The sequence below is a fragment of the Macrobrachium nipponense genome, chromosome 20, assembly GCF_015104395.2.
Source record: "Macrobrachium nipponense isolate FS-2020 chromosome 20, ASM1510439v2, whole genome shotgun sequence".
Classification (NCBI taxonomy): Eukaryota; Metazoa; Arthropoda; class Malacostraca; order Decapoda; family Palaemonidae; genus Macrobrachium; species Macrobrachium nipponense.
This window is the reverse complement of record NC_061089.1, coordinates 58944092-58963793: the sequence shown is the minus strand read 5'-3', so window position 1 is coordinate 58963793 and position 19702 is coordinate 58944092. Positions and strand designations below refer to the sequence as shown.

The 19702-nt window shown below is 34.5% G+C and overlaps 2 protein-coding genes across 5 annotated transcripts in view; one reads left to right on the top strand and one right to left on the bottom strand.

The window, feature by feature from the left end:
• Window positions 1-3496, top strand: part of LOC135226259 (peflin-like) — a 92743-nt gene extending 89247 nt beyond the window's left edge. For all 4 annotated transcript variants that reach the window (XM_064265701.1, XM_064265712.1, XM_064265717.1 and 1 more), the window contains one exon: window positions 758-3496. In XM_064265701.1, coding sequence (XP_064121771.1) covers window positions 758-981 — 224 coding nt within the window. In that variant the 3' untranslated portion in view covers window positions 982-3496. The remainder of the gene's footprint in view (window positions 1-757) is intronic.
• LOC135226282 (mediator of RNA polymerase II transcription subunit 30-like) overlaps window positions 1-19702 on the bottom strand; it is a 642192-nt gene that overhangs the window by 150422 nt on the left and 472068 nt on the right. The gene's annotated exons all lie outside the window — the stretch shown is intronic.

Below are 19702 nucleotides of genomic sequence, written 5' to 3'. Positions count from 1 at the left end.
GGCCACATTTTCTTACATTGAAGCAGGCCACATTTTCTTACAAGTGGTTCTGCAAAGTTTGTTTTACCACAACTGTAATTGACTGAAATTTATATTTTGATAACAACACACATTACACTGGGAGGAGTGGGGTGTTTTTAAACCTGCTATATTTCGATATTGGGTTAACTATAGTTTTCATGAAATATGTATAATTCATTAATATGTCCCTTTACCATACATTATATAGTAAAAAGTATAATATATGTCCACAGTTCTGATACAGACCTCACGTCATTGGTCCCATTGCTGAATAACCACTGGTTCCATGCAGTGTAAAAACACTACACTACTAACGAACAGACCTCACATGAGACATTTAAATTTACAAAGAGCAAAATTATGTGACAAAAGTCAAACCATTTTCATTTTGATTCCTCTAAAAGTAAAAGGATGGAAAAATTGAAATTAATATTACAAACAATAACCATTATTAGTGTCATTATTGATTTGAATAATGAAATTTAGATTATAATGTCCAGCAGTGTGGTACTTTCAGCCATTCAGTGCTTCAGAGAGTCAAAAGAGGGAGTTGGAGTGGTTTGACAGGTTCTAAAGAAGAATCTGGGAGAAAATCCCCTTAATTGTACTAAGTACTGTACAGTAATAGGTAGATAGATCAGACAGTAGTGGTAGTAAGGTGTCAATATTGTTGTAAGATAGTATTATCAGCTCAACAGTAACTTTTTGTAATGTGAACTTCCTATCTCTCCCGCAGCTTTACAGCAGATGGGCTTTCGTTTGTCTCCTCAGTTTGTTGGATTTCTTGTGTCAAAGTTTTCCCCTAGAGAAAGAAAAATTACCTTGGATAACTTCATTGTCAGTAACATTCACATCCGGAAGTTAACAGAAGCATTCAAGGCCCGTGACAAGGAATTTAAAGGTGTAATTACCATTGCATATGAAGATTTTATATCTCTAGTTCTCACTAGCCTTATGTAGTTTTGCAGTGTCATATTTGAAATGTTTGTAATCAAAGTTAGTTGGTTTAAGAATATGTATAATTAATATGTTCTTACAAATGATAATGTGCTTTTCTTGACAATATACTTAAAATTTTTGCATAAATGAAGACTGGCAAGTGTTGTGCTGCAAGAAAATTAGATTTTATACATATATCTTTAAACTCGGTAAATTTCTAAGTTTAGATTTTATACATACGTACATCTTTAAACTCTGTAAATTTCTAATTTTTTTTTCACCTGGTATCAGGTTTGGTTGTTAGATTTTATAGAGAAGTCTATTGATTTTACTGGGTTATAACTAAAAAACATTAATACCCTTATTCCTAACAAAGTATCTCTTGTAGTTTTTAGATTATTATCATTCAAGTGATTCTAACGGTGAAAAGATGTGTTTCTTCTCGGTTCATTTGGAAGATCAATGTTAAATTGTTTGGAAATCAGCTTCCTTGCAGTGCTTAGGGAGTTAAATTATTTGAAAATAAACAAGGTAGTAATGTGCTTTAGTGATATTCCTGCTTTACCAAAACACTGTAGTATCCACAATAAGGTTTTTTAATCTTTTTAAATTAATAATGAAGAGCAAAACTTCGCAAAGGTTGTAGGTAATTCATAAAATGCATTACAATTGCATGGATGCCTACTGTTATTATATTTCAGTTTCTGAAAATGTTTTTTTTTTTTTTTTTTTTGAATCTTGAGGATGACTCAGGGCTCTTGCTGAATTGTCTAATACAGGTAATTATTATATTTAATCATAGAAATTGTTATGTAGTACTGTATTATATTGAATTTTATTTATTAAAGCAAAGAAATTTATTCAAGCATGCAGTTTTACTGATAGAAACACAGTGAAAGGTGCTGCAACATATATACTGTATAGTACTATCTAAAGTTCTTACACTATTTTTATAACTACATGATTCTTTTGATCAGTTGATGCAAGAAGTGTAGTTTATTACAGTTTACAAAGTGTTATGACCAAAATAATTAAATATTTAAGTGTTAGGACAGTTTTTTTTTTATATGAAAATGTACATTGTTAATGATGTTCTCTTATATTTTGGTTCATATGGTACAGGTAACTTTTTTACCTGAAAAAATATTGAAATTATTACTAGTGAATGCTTTTGCTGTCTCAAAGCATTCTACCATGATGGTAATACATAAACACCAGTACATTGCCTTAATTTAGAAAATTACAGCATCATTAACCCATTTGCTCCAAAATTTCCAGAATAATTTACAAAGTTACTGTGAAGAAAAAGTTTAGTCCTTCTTTTTCTGCTGACACAGTAATTATACACATATAGTAATGTATTCACAAAAAACTTCTTGCATTAACAGATGTAGAAATATCCAAAATCAGTATTCACAGACGTAGAACAGAAATCACAAGGATATTTGACAGCAACAAGGTTAAGTGTGAGTATCTTGTAAATGTTTTATAGTAACTTTATCAAATTATTTCGTCATGCTCTTATTGATTTTTTATACATATTAAGTTTAAATATTTCATATGATTTTTGTATTTTTTATAAATATTTCAAATGATTTTTTAAAAATAAATATTTCATATGATTTTTGTGGTTAGTTTTTCTATGTAATTTCTCTCTATCTCAGTCTTGTAATTTATTGTTGCCAGTTGTTGGAAATGAAGATTTGTGTTTAAACAGAGTTTGTCCCTTGATTTTGATCATTCTTTTCATTGCTTACCATTGCATTTCAAGTTTTATGAGCTGTCTGTTTCAAAGGATGCCTACACTTACCGCACTTTAAATTGTGCCTTGCCAAATTTGAACTTATATTGCCTCATCCAATGTCCTCTACTTGAAGCACTTTAACAAAACTTAAATGTTTTCATTTTTCATTTTCTCTTTTGGTATGTGTGAGGATTAACTGGGTGTCAAATAAATTCAACGAGGGATTCTTTTCAACCAATTTCCATGACAAGGCTAAATTCCTTCTATTTTAAGCTTAATAACTTTGTAAGAGTGGAGTTATCCGAGTTATCTGATAACCAGTCATTTGCATAAATGTCCAGTGATGGACAGTGTGTTTCCAGTGACCAGAAATGTTGTGGTTTCAGAAAGTCTGATTTCTTTTATTTTTTGTTCCGTTGTGAAGTGTTTACATTTCCTGTTTTTAGTAGAAATTTTATTGCATGTAAAAGTAATAAGTTTATCACAATGTACTTGAGTAACTGCATCTCAGGTTACTAATGTGCTCTAGAATCTCGGTAGAATATTTTGCATTTAGTAAGATCTAACTTTAACACAAAACAGTGATAAATATTCTGTAGCTCTGAGTCATAAGGCCTTATAATTTTTGTGCTCACAAAGAGTTAAAAGAAAAATGAAAGCTAGGCTTTTTATGGTTGCATCCAAAAGTTTATCAGTTTTCTTGTTGACTGTTGATTTAATCTAATGGCATATTAAATGGATATGCTTTTCATGCCTCTGTATTTTTATAGAACAAAGTAAATTCAAAATAGCTGATTTTCTTATTACCCTCTTGAATTCCTATCTCACAATTCAGTGTGTCATGAGGCAACAGAAATTTTCTACATTTCCAAGGGTCTTATCTCTTCCATAAGATTAGACCTAATGTTCCACTTTTTAACCATTATCTCCTACACATGCTACTTGCTGAAAATTTATTACTTCTATTTGAACTACGCCATCCTGAAAAATCTTTTAAGCCACCATCTGTTCAATTTGGGGCATAGTAGTACAGCCTTGAGAATGGATGACATCACTTACACTCAGTATCTGTCATTGTATTCACTCCTGTCTCTTATTAACAACACCCACACAACTTCTTAGACTGTGTCTTCTCCTTTACTCTTTCCCGTCGTCATAATTTTGGTTTTGCTTACTCAGCTTTTCAGTTTATTCCATCTCAGTAAGAATCTTTTAAGTATTTCTACATATACCATTCCTTTCCCTTGAGGTAATTTATGTAAAAAAAAGTTCCCAAGGTCTCCCTTTCTGTATTTCTGTAAAGAAGTAGTGCCATAAGTGCACCATGTGATTTGTAGGCACTATTAAAGGGTGTTTACAGCATCTCTGGTCCCTAGCTGCTCCCACAACATTCTTTCTCGTTTTTTCCATCTTGCTGTCCAACCTCTCTTTACCTTTACTTCTTAGTAGAACCTTTTACTTCATCTCATATTTTAGATGTCTTTCGTCACTAAATAACTCCATGCCTGTCTTTTTACTGTGTAAAGCACTGAATGGCTGAAAGTGTAGCTTGACTTTAGAGCTTAAATTTCAGGACTGAGTCATTCAATCCCCTTCGATATGTGCTGGGCATTTCATCCGTTCAGTGATGAAATAGAGATTCGTACTGATCGTTAATGGATATCAACTTTTCTTCCTTGTTTTATTACTCTTGTCACATGCCTTTTCAAGGCCCATGCACATATATAATATACATGGCATTGTTTGCTTGACTGTATCAATTTTCTCACTGAAAAAAATATTTTACACTAAAAACAACATAAAAAGGAAAAAATTACTTCACACTAAAAACAACATAAAAGTGAGGGGGTATTTTATTTGACAGCATTTGACTCTGACTTCTGGTTTAACTATGAAGAATCGAACAATAAGATATTGGTAATTAATTTCGTATTTGACTGTGGGAAGACATGAAAGCACTTTGTTTATGAGAGCTGTTACCATGAAGACATTTACCTACAATCAGTTATAGTATGTTAAATGCTGCAGGAAGCACAAAAGTGTTCCTTAGCAGCACCAAAGTCTTTGCATATTTTCTTTTTCTACACATTTTTCCAGCCTTTCTGTCCAGCTGCTCCAACATTTACATACAGTGACCAGAAATGTTGTGGTTTCAGAAAGTCTGATTTCTTTTATTTTTTGTTCCGTTGTGAAGTGTTTACATTTCCTGTTTTTAGTAGAAATTTTATTGCATGTAAAAGTAATAAGTTTATCACAATGTACTTGAGTAACTGCATCTCAGGTTACTAATGTGCTCTAGAATCTCGGTAGAATATTTTGCATTTAGTTACCATGAAGACATTTACCTACAATCAGTTATAGTATGTTAAATGCTGCAGGAAGCACAAAAGTGTTCCTTAGCAGCACCAAAGTCTTTGCATATTTTCTTTTTCTACACATTTTTCCAGCCTTTCTGTCCAGCTGCTCCAACATTTACATACAGTGACCAGAAATGTTGTGGTTTCAGAAAGTCTGATTTCTTATTTTTTGTTCCGTTGTGAAGTGTTTACATTTCCTGTTTTTAGTAGAAATTTTATTGCATGTAAAAGTAATAAGTTTATCACAATGTACTTGAGTAACTGCATCTCAGGTTACTAATGTGCTCTAGAATCTCGGTAGAATATTTTGCATTTAGTTTATCAAAATGTTCTTGAGTAACTGCATCTTCAGGTTACTAATGCTCTAGAATCTCGGTAGAATATTTTGCATTTAGTTTATCAAATGTTCTTGTAACTGCATCTCAGGTTCTATGCCTCTAGAATCGGTAGAATTTGCATTTAGTACCATGAAGATTTACCTACAATCAGTTATAGTATGTTAAATGCTGCAGGAAGCACAAAAGTGTTCCTTAGCAGCACCAAAGTCTTTGCATATTTTCTTTTTCTACACATTTTTCCAGCCTTTCTGTCCAGCTGCTCCAACATTTACATACAGTGACCAGAAATGTTGTGGTTTCAGAAAGTCTGATTTCTTTTATTTTTTGTTCCGTTGTGAAGTGTTTACTGTTTCCTGTTTTTAGTAGAAAATTTTATTGCATGTAAAAGTAATAAGTTTATCACAATGTACTTGAGTAACTGCATCTCAGGTTACTAATGTGCTCTAGAATCTCGGTAGAATATTTTGCATTTTCTTTTTCTACACATTTTTCCAGCCTTTCTGTCCAGCTGCTCCAACATTTACATACTGTATTTTTTCCTCTTATTAATGTGAACTATTTGGTGATAAAATAGCAAGTGAACAACATGATTTTGGATTGCTAATGAATGTCATGCATTCTTTTCTATAAAAATTGGGTTATATGGTCAAGGGAAACAAATATATTTGATCTTTAGGAAATGACAACCTATTAAGTTATAGAGGCCTATTTATATTCAAGAAGTTCCTTGAGGTGTCACTAAATTATATTAATTCCTAGTAAGTACCCTTGGGGACTCAGAGGCTGCTCCACATAGTTCTTATTTCCACAACAATAAAATCTTTAAATGATCAACAGGTTACAATAATGTGAACAAAGGCTTTAGAGCTGAAGCACCTCTCATACAGGTTAAGCATCCAAGTTCCCTGGACTGACAGAGGAGTTAACCTCTTTAATTCTAGAAACCAAACATTAGAAACTGGTTTCCTTTTAATCCTTCGTAAATTTAAACAAGAAGAAAAAACTGTACTAAGTGAATTTTCAAAACAAATTATAACCAAAGTTCAGATACATGAAACAATCTATGAGAATTGGTCTCCCTCAAGGTACTGCTAAAGACCTTTGGATGTGTACATTCTTAACCCTAGTACTTTCCACACTCATAGTTAAGATGAATCGAATAATACGTACCTGCATATTGCACAGAACTAAAATGAGGGTAAGGTAGCACTGACAGTCCCCACAATTTTAAAACTAATACCCCTATTTGAAGCATGATTCAATATTACCCATGGACTGCACTTGCATGAACTGTGGTGCGTGTAGTAGTAGATCCTAAGGCAACCAATAGAGAGGAATATTCAAGTACAGAAGTATCTTTGGGCTGCCATCACAAATTGAGACTGTGTCCTTTAATAGTTACGTGTTGTAGGTATGGCAGCTAGTATTTAGACAGAATTTTGTCACAACATTCTTGCACAGAAATAGCTAGCTGCCTTGAAGAGTTGTCCTGTTTCCTTAGACTTGGTGTTATGAGGGGACACACCAAATACATAGAACTTCAGTAATGAGATCACTAGAAATGAGTCAACTGGTAAATGTAGGAAAACTTCAATTTAAATCCACTACCCCATTAATTCATCTTTACTTGTTTTGGACTTAGATTGGACAAGATATCAAAGCCTGAAATCATCTTGCTCTATAAATTCTGAGATATTGGAGGAAAAATTACTTTTCCCCTCATATTCAACACAAAATGCCAGTTAGAACCCTTGGTAAATACAAGGGGCATTAAAAGCAAGAAAGGAAATTCAGTGTACTATATTGTATATCAAATAATGAACTTACAGTTTAAATAATATCTCAGACAATGAAATATAACTTTACCCAACATTTTACTATATTAAATAAAGAACTGTCAGTACTTGAAATGATACAATAAGGGAAACAAATAAAAAATACAGTTTGCTAAAAACCAGAATATCAAAAGCAGTAATCTCCTACTAGAAAAAATGATTTTGTATATTCATGTGCATTATGGCACTGAATGACCAAAATAGGTCCCAATGCTTGGGCTTGTCCCTAAATTTCATTATCCATACATCCATTCATGTGTATAAATACACACATTATATATATATATATATATATATATATATATATATATATATATATATATATCTATATATATATATATATATATATTAAGGCTTGTGTCCTTGTATGATAAGGAGCCCTATGAGGTAATGTTAGACTAGCGATAATCTATACGCTAAGTCGGTTGGTATTGCACTTCCATCTTCAATGGAGTGTCTGGGGTTTTGTAGATCACTTACGAAGTCGGTATTATCTTTACGACGATGTGTTAAACTCATGGTTCGGTGAGGTTCTTGTAGAAAACACTAAGTATAAAAAAATTATATATTCTTCTGAAGTTTTACACATGGTGAAGATCAGATATGATTGTACAAGTCTTCTAATAACGATAGCTTGATCGCTTCTGCCAATGATGATGGCTAATCCTATTCCTCTACATGATAAAGCTTAGGTAAAGAGGTACAGGTCTTCTGATGACGATAGCTAACTCTCTTCTGCTTGTCTACCATCTCTGTTACAAGTTATGAAGGAACAGACAGTAGTTCGAACATATGAACATACATACAAATGACATAGTTTCATACGAACACACAATCAAATGAGACACGCTACAGATCACGTAGGCGGTAGTTGTCTCAAGCAGGGAGCTTGGACTAATGTTTATAAACAATTGAATGACTACAGGTGACGGCATGTCAACTTAGCCTACATACTTATTGTATACGTCATCTTTAGCGTCTCTAGTCTGATCACATTCCTGCAAGCAATCTGGTTGACCTCTTTAGTTTTAGACTTTTATATATATGGACTAACATTCCATATTTTTATTATGTAAACACTTACATCAGCTCGGTCAGCTACCAAAACCAACTACTGAATATTACTCAAACTTGACTTGCATTTGACTTATAGGAGTGTGATACAGACACTATGTGAATATATATATATATAAGTAAATAAAAATTCATGGTGTACATGAATTGATTCAAGTAATAAAATAAAATAACAATGATATTGGTAAAATAATAGTGATCACGTGATATATAATGATACAGTTTTTTCACTTCATTTCATTAAGATACATATGCTACAGAAAATACTAATGTACTCTGACAATTGCATAGAATGAAGATTAACATGATAAAAATCATATTTTAACTGATAAAAAATTTCATATATGAATTGATAAAATTATTAATGTTTATGCTGATTGATTCGTTGATTTTTATGCTAAATGTTATATATCTGATTCATTAATCAATATACTAACTCATATGTAACTGCAGATATTGGTAAGAAAAAAGGTAACAGATTGATTATAGGCTACCTGATTTGTTTATACATTGGTATATGGATTCATATAATTATGATTAATATATGTGCACTTTAAATAGATTCCTATTGCGTACACGCAAAGATATATTTCGATTCAGTTATTTATGATCAATTATATATAGATTCCTAGTGCGTACACGCAAAAATATATTTCGATTCTGTTATTTATGATCAATTATATATAGGATACATGATACTTTATATATATAGGATACATGACCGAGGTTATACTACTTCACTTTTAACTAGCGTTTCGAACAAACTTTTCGTCCATTACACAGTTCCAGACAACCACCTATAGCCCAATGAAACGGCCTTTTTCAATGGTTAAAACAAGGGGAAAATTTGCCTGGGCGGGTCCAACGTTCTATTTTTGCGCTCATACTTATTCTCTGCATCCTAAGCTACACGATTACGTTCGCGATGAAAAAAAAAAATCATCCCCAGCACGAGTCCTTCGCCAGCAAAGTAGAGTTGAATATCCTTCGGGTCGTAATTGTCGGAAGTATGTCCCTTTTTGTAGTCGATTCCGACAGCCGCCGGAGCATTCCGCATTAAAACGAGATACGGTGTCGGTCGAGATTAACGACGAGATACGGCGTCGGTCGAAGAAGTCCATGAAATTCCATTCACATTGTAGGCGGTTGTTACTTGACTGTAGTCGTCCGCTGCGACGAACGATTTTTTTGAAGTTGCGATGTGAAACTCTCGTACTGCAGGATACTGTAACCAGGTTCCATTAATCAGCCTGCAAGTGAAATTATACTTGTCACAAGGGCAAAGTAAATTCAGACGACATCCAAATACAGGGGAGGGGAGAGAGCCATTTAGACCAGACTTAACCCACATGAATTCGCTGATATTTTGGAATTCAAAAGAGTCCGCTGTACAAACTTTTTATCCATGGCATTAACAATGAGTGAACCCTATCCAGGTCTATGAGGACTGTAAAAATATCCATAATTATAAAAAATAAACAGATATTCAATACGAATCCCAAAGAAAATTCGATATTACTGGTAGTAAGTTACTAGACAAAGAAGTGTGAAACGGAGCTATTTGTAAGATTGCCAGGCAACATAAGAGTCAAAGAGAAGATTAATCATGATTCTGTATTTCTCTATGCTAACTGAAATTAAGTTGTGATAAAATCTGATCCTATGTGCCCTAACAAAAGTTTCATATTCAATTTTCTCGCGCGCATCCTCTGAGGTTAATTTTTAACAACTTTATTAATAGGTAGGAGATGCAACGAAAAAACCCACTATGTAACTAATTTCTAAATAAACTTTGGGTTTTTCAAGAAAATGTGACATTTTCCCATGAATGTTTTACTTGAATTGTAATAGGCTAATGTCGCAAGTAAATATTTCACATATATATCTTGATACTTCTAAATGTCTATGAGGTTCAGAAAAATTAATTCATTTTGTTGTTATAGAAAGTCTATTTGCTTATTTTGTTATTAATTTTAAAATGATTGCAAGTTGCATTGCGCATACCGATAGACACCTGTACCTAACGTCTGCCTTGCCCATGAGAAGTTCGGGCTAAGCATTCCTTTCTCCAGTCAATCTGTTTTGCAAGCAGAGACGACACACAGATGAAGCCTGTGTAAGCAGATTATTGAGGTTTAAAGGAACAAATGCTGATACGGCAATGATGACGTCGTCACTTGGCAGGAGATTGCTCTCAGCCAGCTAAGAGTTACGTTACTTGCTGTAATAAATACGACTTTATGATAAATTTTTTGTTTTTTAATACTCGACCCACATGAGAAGAATGTCTGAAAAAAAACAGTACCAAAATTGAACAATATATTAGTTTCATGTTGGAAAACTGCATGATTATGTTAAATTAAATATTCCTTATTGAAACTAATGAAAAAGGTTTCCATACAAATTCTATATATATTATTAGCCATGTATAAGATTCATATAGGATTATTTCATAGATAACATTTTCACTTCTAGACTTCCCGACTTTAAAATCTCTTTTATTTTATTTTATTTATTTATTTATTTATTTATTATTATTATTATTATTATTATTTTTTTTTTTCATTGACTACGAATATAAATCACGGGACAGACAATATTTCAGTAGGTTTTTGATATGTGTTTGAACTTTTAGCTTATTTGTCCTTACTAAAGCGTTAAGTTAGAGTTCAAATCTTTACGCATATATATTTGGATATTTAATGGTTACGTTTTGCTTATTGATATTATCGTGATTCCTTTTTTATTATAATTTGTAACCCTTCCGACTTCTTACGGAGTGTATTATATTGACTTCACTTGTATCCATATTTATCTTATTTTTTTTTTATATTTATTTATTTATATATTTTTTTTATATATATTTTTGATAAAATAATGGTTGGCTTGAATATGTGGAAAAGTGTTCTAAGCGGCGTACCGTATAAGGCTACTTGCGGTATCAATTCTATAATGGTTGGCTTGAATATGTGGAAAAGTGTTCTAGCGGCGTACCGTATAAGGCTACTTGCGGTATCAATTCTATAGATACTAGATATGAATGATAAAGGTATTTAAAACCGCGAGAACCGCTATAATCCAGTTCGGATCCAATATCACGAATGTAACTCGTAAGACATTGACACTTCCTATTTAATTATCCGTTATTCTACCAAACCGATTGACTCTGGGTGATAAAATATATTATTGGTTTTCTTAATGGAAAGGAATTCACACCACGTGTTATGGAGATTATTATTGATTTACACCACCCGAGTCAGATTATCATGTGTTGAATTCCATGTTTACTGATTTAGCACTCATAAATATTCCTAACGCACTCAATTTCGGTGTGCTATTAATTCTATATAACGTGTCAAGGAACTATTAACACTAAGAAGTGTTTATTCCCTCTGTCAGACTCGTAATTCTGTTAATAATTCTACGTATATTCTTTCAAGGATTGATTTGGCACAGGATAGGCCCTTAAACTGACAGGTGTCTTAGTGTGTCCCTTGTTTTCATGACACGTGTTACAATCAGTTATGTGCTTTTTATATCTGTAAGCATTGTAGGCCAGTAAAATAGTGATTTGGCTTTCTGTGACATAGTATGGAACCCTGGATGACGGAATGCAACCAGTTTATGACGATTGGTATGAAAGAGATTATTACTACTACCTGGTCGTTAGTCCTCTGCTGTGTTCTTCGGGTTTTCCTCGTCACGGACCTACATATAATATTACTTTTGATTACATTATTCTGATACACATACTTTAAATATATTTTTGCTTTAGGGTTTCTGCTCGAAGTGTTTATTGGTTTGCTTAGCCGCTGACCCTGTTTCCGTTTCGAAGTGTTTATTGTTTGGGTTATGTCTGTTGACTCTTGCTTTGTTCAGTTTGTAACAGTTCTGCGCTCCAACCCAGATATGCAATGCTCGCGATCTCTTGGGTTAAGGAATTTTCTTGTTTAGATACGGTTTTAACAATAGGCACGGATGTTTCTATATCTTTTAGTCCAATTAATGGTTCTTTGCTGTATGGTGCGGGATTGCGGGATAATGCGTCAGCTATGATAATTGCTTTCCAGGTAGATATCTTAACTTGGCTCCAAAGACCTGAATGATCATTTGTCACCGAGTTCCTTTTGGACTGTGATTAAAGCCTTTGAAAAAACTCGGTAAAGGACTCATGTTCAGTAAGGACTTTATCAGGATAGCCATAGATTATGAACTTAAAACGTACTAGTGAGTTAAAGATACCTAGCCCTTCCTTGCCTATTACTGCATATTTACTTTCAGAGGGCTTTAGTTTACGTGAATAAAAAGCTATAGGAAAGAACTGTTTATCATATTACTGAAGTAGTATCCCTCTTACCCCTTGGTCTGAGGCGTCTGTTGCAATAAAAAAAAATTCCTTATTTAAATCAGGGATTTTTAAGTTAGGTGAGCTGCATTATTCCGCTTTTAAGATATCGAACGCCTGTTGATGCTTTTTAGACCATAATAAATCTACGCTCTTCTTCGTAAGATCTGTTAAAGGAGCTGTCATGATTGAAGAGTTACATATTTACATACGATTGTAATACCCACTACAGCGCAAAAGTGCTGTATCCCCCTTTTACGTTAATAAGTACCGGAAAGTTATGAATAGCCGACACCTTACCATGGACTACTTTTAAGACCTTGACCAGACACATAAAACCTAGATAAACATGTTCGGTTTTAAAAAACTCACATTTAGATATTTTACTCTGAGATTATTTGTCTTTGTCTCTGTAGCACTAGCTCTACTTTATGTGAATGTACTTCTAAGGTATTAGAAAAGATTACAAGATCATCCATATAGGCATGTAGGGTATCCCCTAAAAATCTCCAAACACTATATTGTAATTGGGGTGCAACGTAAGCCGGAGGCATACGTAAAAATTGATAATGTCCCCTGAGTGTGCTGAAAAAAACGGTGTATGAGGTACAATCACTTAGGTAATGGTATCAGGTAAAAGCCTTTAAGTAAGTCCAAGTTGGTGAAAAAAATTTATTCTAACCTAACAGAGATAAGATGTCGTCGGTACATGGCACTGGAAACTATCGGGAGTCGTTTCCTTGTTTAAGCGTCAGCAATCTACGCAGATACGCCAAGTCCGATCTTTTATGGCATGACGTTTTGAGGGAAAAATTATATGGGCTTGTTTGATTTCCTAATGGCTCCTATTACTAACATTTTTCAACTGCGTCATTTACCTCTATTTTGAAATTTCAGTGAGAGTCTATACGAAGGTACGTAAATAGCTTTATGTTTGTCCTTAGACCGTGTGTGTTAAATTATATCCGTTTTCTCCCAGAGATCACTCGCTAGTGGAGAAACTTCCTGGTATTCAGGTAGAAGATAAAAAAAAAATTCTGCTGAATCACCTCTGCTTGAATGACTTTACGGATATTACTTTAGATAGATTATCAGAGAGATTCATCCACGACTGGTTGGGCGTGATTAAAAATTAGCAACAATAAAAAATGCGATATTTATAACTTCCGTATCCACGATATGTATACTTTTTAGGGCTTTGTTCGCGGAAACCGTTATATTTCAGAGTGTCGGGAAGGATTAAAATTTTATTTCCCAGCAAAGTCTTTTTACACGCACTAAGACATTCGAGGGTGCATGCTTCTCGAGATTTTGCGTGCAAAGTGCGACTGCGGTTGTGGGAGAATTCTGTTGGGTCATTTGAACAATGTTACGATTTATGAGACAAATGTATAGTTCCTTTATATAAGTTATTATTTGATTAACTGTCTCATTTTTGTTCAAACGGATTTTAATATGTTTGAAGGTTTATAGGATTTTCCTTTGATAAACACGCCTTATTTTGCAGGATGTAAGATAATATTTTGTATACCCCTAGATGAATCTTACAATTACACTAGATACAGATCAATGTTTTTATAACTATAGAGGTATCTGTAAGCGCTCGCTTATCCGGACTTCTCATTAGGGAAGTTCGAACAACAGACAGTGAGTCCGTAAATACAGGATATTACGTTTACTAAAGGAATAAACAAGATATTCTAATTTTTACTGTGCGTACAGTCGGGCTTTATCCACCACTACTTATAATAACTTACGTATAAAAAAAACGAAAACCTGCTCTGATTACTTTATACGGTCGTGTGTTTCATAGGAAAAATCCTTTTTAATTCAAAAAGATATTGGCATGTATAAACCAACATCGCTTTTCCCCACTCTGCTAGAGTCGCTTATTGTGTGGAATTTGCTATGCTTTGAACACTTCGGCAGTTTTTTGACTGACCTTGACCGCTTGACTAGGTGACACAGTCACCGAGCTTGCTTGTTTGATTCTGAACGGGCTACTGTTTCTATTTCTTTTTGTAATAATTAGGATCCTTCTCTTTATTACCATCGGCAACGTATTGTGTGTTTTTAGCATTATGTTGCTGGTTACGTATAAAGCAATGAATGATGAACTATTAGGAACTGAGCGATTACTAATAAGACAAGTTATCTCTACTGTATTCAATATTAACTGTTTGTACTTCATTCTTTGCTAAAATTTGAAATAGTGAGGGATCCTGGTCAGCGCATTTAGCCTGATGAAAGTTTTTTACAGACATGTTATTCCTTGCAATCCAGCCATATTTTTTAAAGTTAAGTTGAGTCATTGAGGTTCGATATTTTATATAACTAAAAAAACTCAAGGCTAAAACTGCGATCGGGACTTGCAAAGGAGCATTTATTGTCATGACCCGAAATAGTGTTACCTCTAATTTATCTAGGTTTGTACGGGTGTTCCACTTGTGTTTTGTGTGTTTTCTAATCACTACGGTGCTTAACGACCCTATCCATGCATCTGTATAAATACAGACGTCCACTGCGTAAACGCATATTCACTGTTTAATATGATTTGTTACTTAAGGGATTAATAATCACCCAAAATGATAAAATTAACATAGTATATGATTATGATATTTCAGTAGAACTTCTGGAAACAGACACTCAAAGATAAAAAACTCGCAGTAGCGAAATCTCAATGATGTAGATAATTTCTGTAAAAAAGTAAGATTAAGAATGTCTCGTAACTTCAGCCACAGGAATAACGAAATTCGACCTGCAAAGGAAACACTCAAAGTTACTCCAAATGAATAAAAAATTGTACTTAGCTTGCTTTTGTGGGAAGTCACGGTGTTCCGATAACGATACACGGCCTTGGTCCTCCTTCTCTATTTAGCGGACAACCTGGTTTGGCTTCAGTTTCCCCCCTGCGCGTTGTTTCGATGATTCGAGCCCTTGAAAATCCGATGCTGCAGACGCGTTCGGTTTGTTTCTTGCAGTGCCGGAAACGCTCAATAACGATGTTTTCTTGAATGATTCTAATGAGAGACGAAGCTTGCGTTGTCCTAGGAAAAAGGACACGTCGGTTTTGTTTCTTGAAGTTATTCACTAAACGATGATACTAAGTTGGTTGAAGAATCTGTTGCTTTCGTCGTCGTTGAAGAGTTCTTATTGTTTTCTGAAGTCGCTCACTAACGATGATACTAGGTTGCTTGAAGAATCTGCTGCTTCCGTCGTCGTTGACTTCTTATGATACATGATTTATTATTCTGGTTTTTCTCGTAGGACGTTGGTAGAGTTCTTCTGGTACGCTGGCCACCATATTTGGGCTTGTGCCTTGTATGATAAGGCGCCCTATGAGGTAATGTTAGACTAGCGATAATCTATACGCTAAGTCGGTTGGTATTGCACTTCCATCTTCAATGGAGTGTCTGGGGTTTTGTAGATCACTTACGAAGTCGGTATTATCTTTACGACGATGTGTTAAACTCATGGTTCGGTGAGGTTCTTGTAGAAAACACTAAGTATAAAAAATTATATATTCTTCTGAAGTTTTACATGGTGAAGATCAGATATGATTGTACAAGTCTTCTAATAACGATAGCTTGATCGCTTCTGCCAATGATGATGGCTAATCCTATTCCTCTACATGATAAAGCTTAGGTAAAGAGGTACAGGTCTTCTGATGACGATAGCTAACTCTCTTCTGCTTGTCTACCATCTCTGTTACAAGTTATGAAGGAACAGACAGTAGTTCGAACATATGAACATACATACAAATGACATAGTTTCATACGAACACACAATCAAATGAGACACGCTACAGATCACGTAGGCGGTAGTTGTCTCAAGCAGGGAGCTTGGACTAATGTTTATAAACAATTGAATGACTACAGGTGACGGCATGTCAACTTAGCCTACATACTTATTGTATACGTCATCTTTAGCGTCTCTAGTCTGATCACATTCCTGCAAGCAATCTGGTTGACCTCTTTAGTTTAGACTTTTTATATATATGGACTAACATTCCATATTTTATTATGTAAACACTTACATATATATATATATATATATATATATATATAATATATATATTATATATATATATATATATATATGTGCATATATTATATATATGTGACCTGGAACTGCATCAATAATTAAATAGATAAATGCATTACTACCATAAGACCTGGAAATGCATCAATATTTGTACAGCTAAACGCAAAGTTTTTTTATTATTATTAAGAAAGGTTGGGGAATGTGCTTTCCATACAAGTTCTCCCCTTTATCATAAAACCACTCAACTTATTCTGGTACTACAATTATCACCGATACATTTTAAAGTTACAAAGTTCTTAAGGTTAACTTGAGTTCATTTTTAGCAGCCTTTATTTCTGGAAGTGGGGCCTGGATGGGGGAATAGTGCCGTCAGTGCACCTTGTGCAGTGAACTGTAGGCATTACTTAAGGTTGTTTGCAGCTTGCCTTCGATCCCTAGCTGCAGCCCCTTTCGTTTCTTTGACTATACTTCCGTTCATTTTCTCTCTCTTCCATCTTACTTTCCACCCTCTCCTAACAATTGATAGTTCAACTACCTTTTACTGTCAATTAATGTTTCAACGCTTAATGAGCGCTCGTAGGGCCCAATGCTTGGCCTTAGGCCTAAATTCTATATTCAATTCAATTCAATTCAATTAATTCTGGAAAAATGCTAGGTTTGTTCAAGGTAAAGCATGAGAAACATCCTATTGAATGTTGAATATCAATTTCAACTACTGCGAATTATCTTTAGCATTGTTATTAAATTTTATATTCGATAAATTTCTGATACATTGTCATTAGCAAAAACATCTACCCCAAAATCATTAATATTTTTTTCTTTTTCTTTACCCAACTGGAATGACACCCATTGAGGTTTCTATGCGTGAGATTAATATATCGACTAAATAGTCTTGGTCGACTGTTACGTTACTACATTACTGCATCTTTTTATTCCGTAATCGATATCTCCTCTTACTCTGCCTGTATCTCGAAAGTATTCACCACACGCCTCCCCCCCCCCCCCAAAAAAAAAAACTATTAATATGTTCATAATATAGACTATTTCTTAGCAAAAATAAGGCATAATAAAAGTGTGTAAAAATATTAGTAAATGACGGGTTGCGAAGTATTAGAAACTTCACGTTTTTTAATCTATATAAAAAAACAATTTTAAATTCTCTTAGCTAGGCAGTTGAACGTGAGTGAGATCAATCATTAAAAGTGTAAATAATTTTGTTACCTAGAAATGCACTTTTCCAGACTTAACACAGGTTTCAAATGTCAGCTCGTAAATCATATAATTTTTTCAGTGTTAGCAGATAAATGATGGACTTCTTCAGCCTGCAACCCTTTGATGAACAGACAGACAGAGTGTACCGAGAAAACCTAAATAAAAGTAATCTCGTAAATCAACTATGAAAATAAATAAGAAAAAAAAATATGCCACTGTCCGTTTCTCAGGAATGGAATTTTAACTATGCAAAGGTCTGTATCCTCTCCTCTCTCTCTCTCTCTCTGTAAACACAAACCACAAATAATCTTTAATATGGGTCCTTGATAGGGAATGCTGATGAGCCAAGTCTTTTCCATTTTCGATACACAAAGAAAAAGGTTAACGTGATAAGGTAAATCACATTTATTTTATGGCGAGGAAGCAGAGACAAGAAGAGTTACCCAGGTGAAGCCTACCACTTTCCAGAGACAAGAGTTAAATAATTCATAATAAAATGTTACCTCTACACTTGTATTGATATGTCAATTGCCCTGACTTACATTTGGAGGCTACCATCCACTTTATGGCAATCAACTCAAGGCTAACCTATACACAACCTATACACAACAATTCAAACCTTGGCATAAAATAATGCGTGTACCTCACATGCCTAGGCTAAAATATTCTAGGCCTATTCTCAGCTGGAACTGGTACTTGACGTCGGAGACGGACTAATCTCCATTTTTGTTGTTAGGGCCGAGGGAACGGCTGACTCCCGCGGTTTCTTTAATATTTCTTAGTTCTTAACAGGAGGTGGATACATTGTGAAAACAACTTATTCCTAGTTGTATTCCTTCCATAACTGTTCCTTCTAGAACTGGTTCTTACACCTTCCTAAACTGGCAATTATACTGGTTCCCTTATTTTCAAATGAAAATAAGGGGAGCTACATTCCTTTCCCCTCTCGCGTTGTCGTACGTGTATCGAATAGTGCAATTTGACATTACGTAACTAACTAAGCACTTATGTACACACAATTGATCATAGACAACCTCAACTTAACATCTTGATAAGATGAAAACCAATTGGTTTTTTCAGTCCACCAATTATCAAGGGTATTGCCATTAATTTAAAAGAAGGAGGGCCATCATTACAATAAAACACAGAGGTAGTCAGCGAATTCCACGTTCAAGTTAATGATATAAATGACCGATGTATCTGGTTGACTTTTACGCAGATGTTATGGGAATGTTATGCCTGACGTGGGTAATGAGAAGAACAGTTAGTACCATTCTATACAAAAACGGCATATCTCGTGAGCAACACGCAAAGGAACATCTATATAACAAGCAGAGGGGAGCAACATCAAGACGATGCTGAAGGGAGTCAGCTGTCGTTGTTGATATTGCAGATTAATCTGGCTTTATGCCAGCACGGACATATCCCCCTGGAACAGCATGTAACATCGACGTGCGTCAAGTCAGAAACAAAACGTGTCTCAGGTCCATCGCCCGTGTCCTGAGGGCCTCCCCAGGGTGAGAACAGTACTTTAATCACGGAATAGACAAGTCCTACTTGTGCCTCAAGAAGTGCTCGGAGTGGCACCTGTGGCACCTCAAGGCACTCAGAGTCGTACTCATATCACCTAGAGAGCAGATCCAAGCTAATTATAGACGGACTTTGACAAAAACATGAACTGACTGTTTTTAGCCATGCTATTTTTTACTTTCTAAGCACAAAACATCGATGTATGAGAGAGTTCAAACTTCCAAAACCTGAGATGCCATAGGGGGTGTTATAGGAGGTAATTT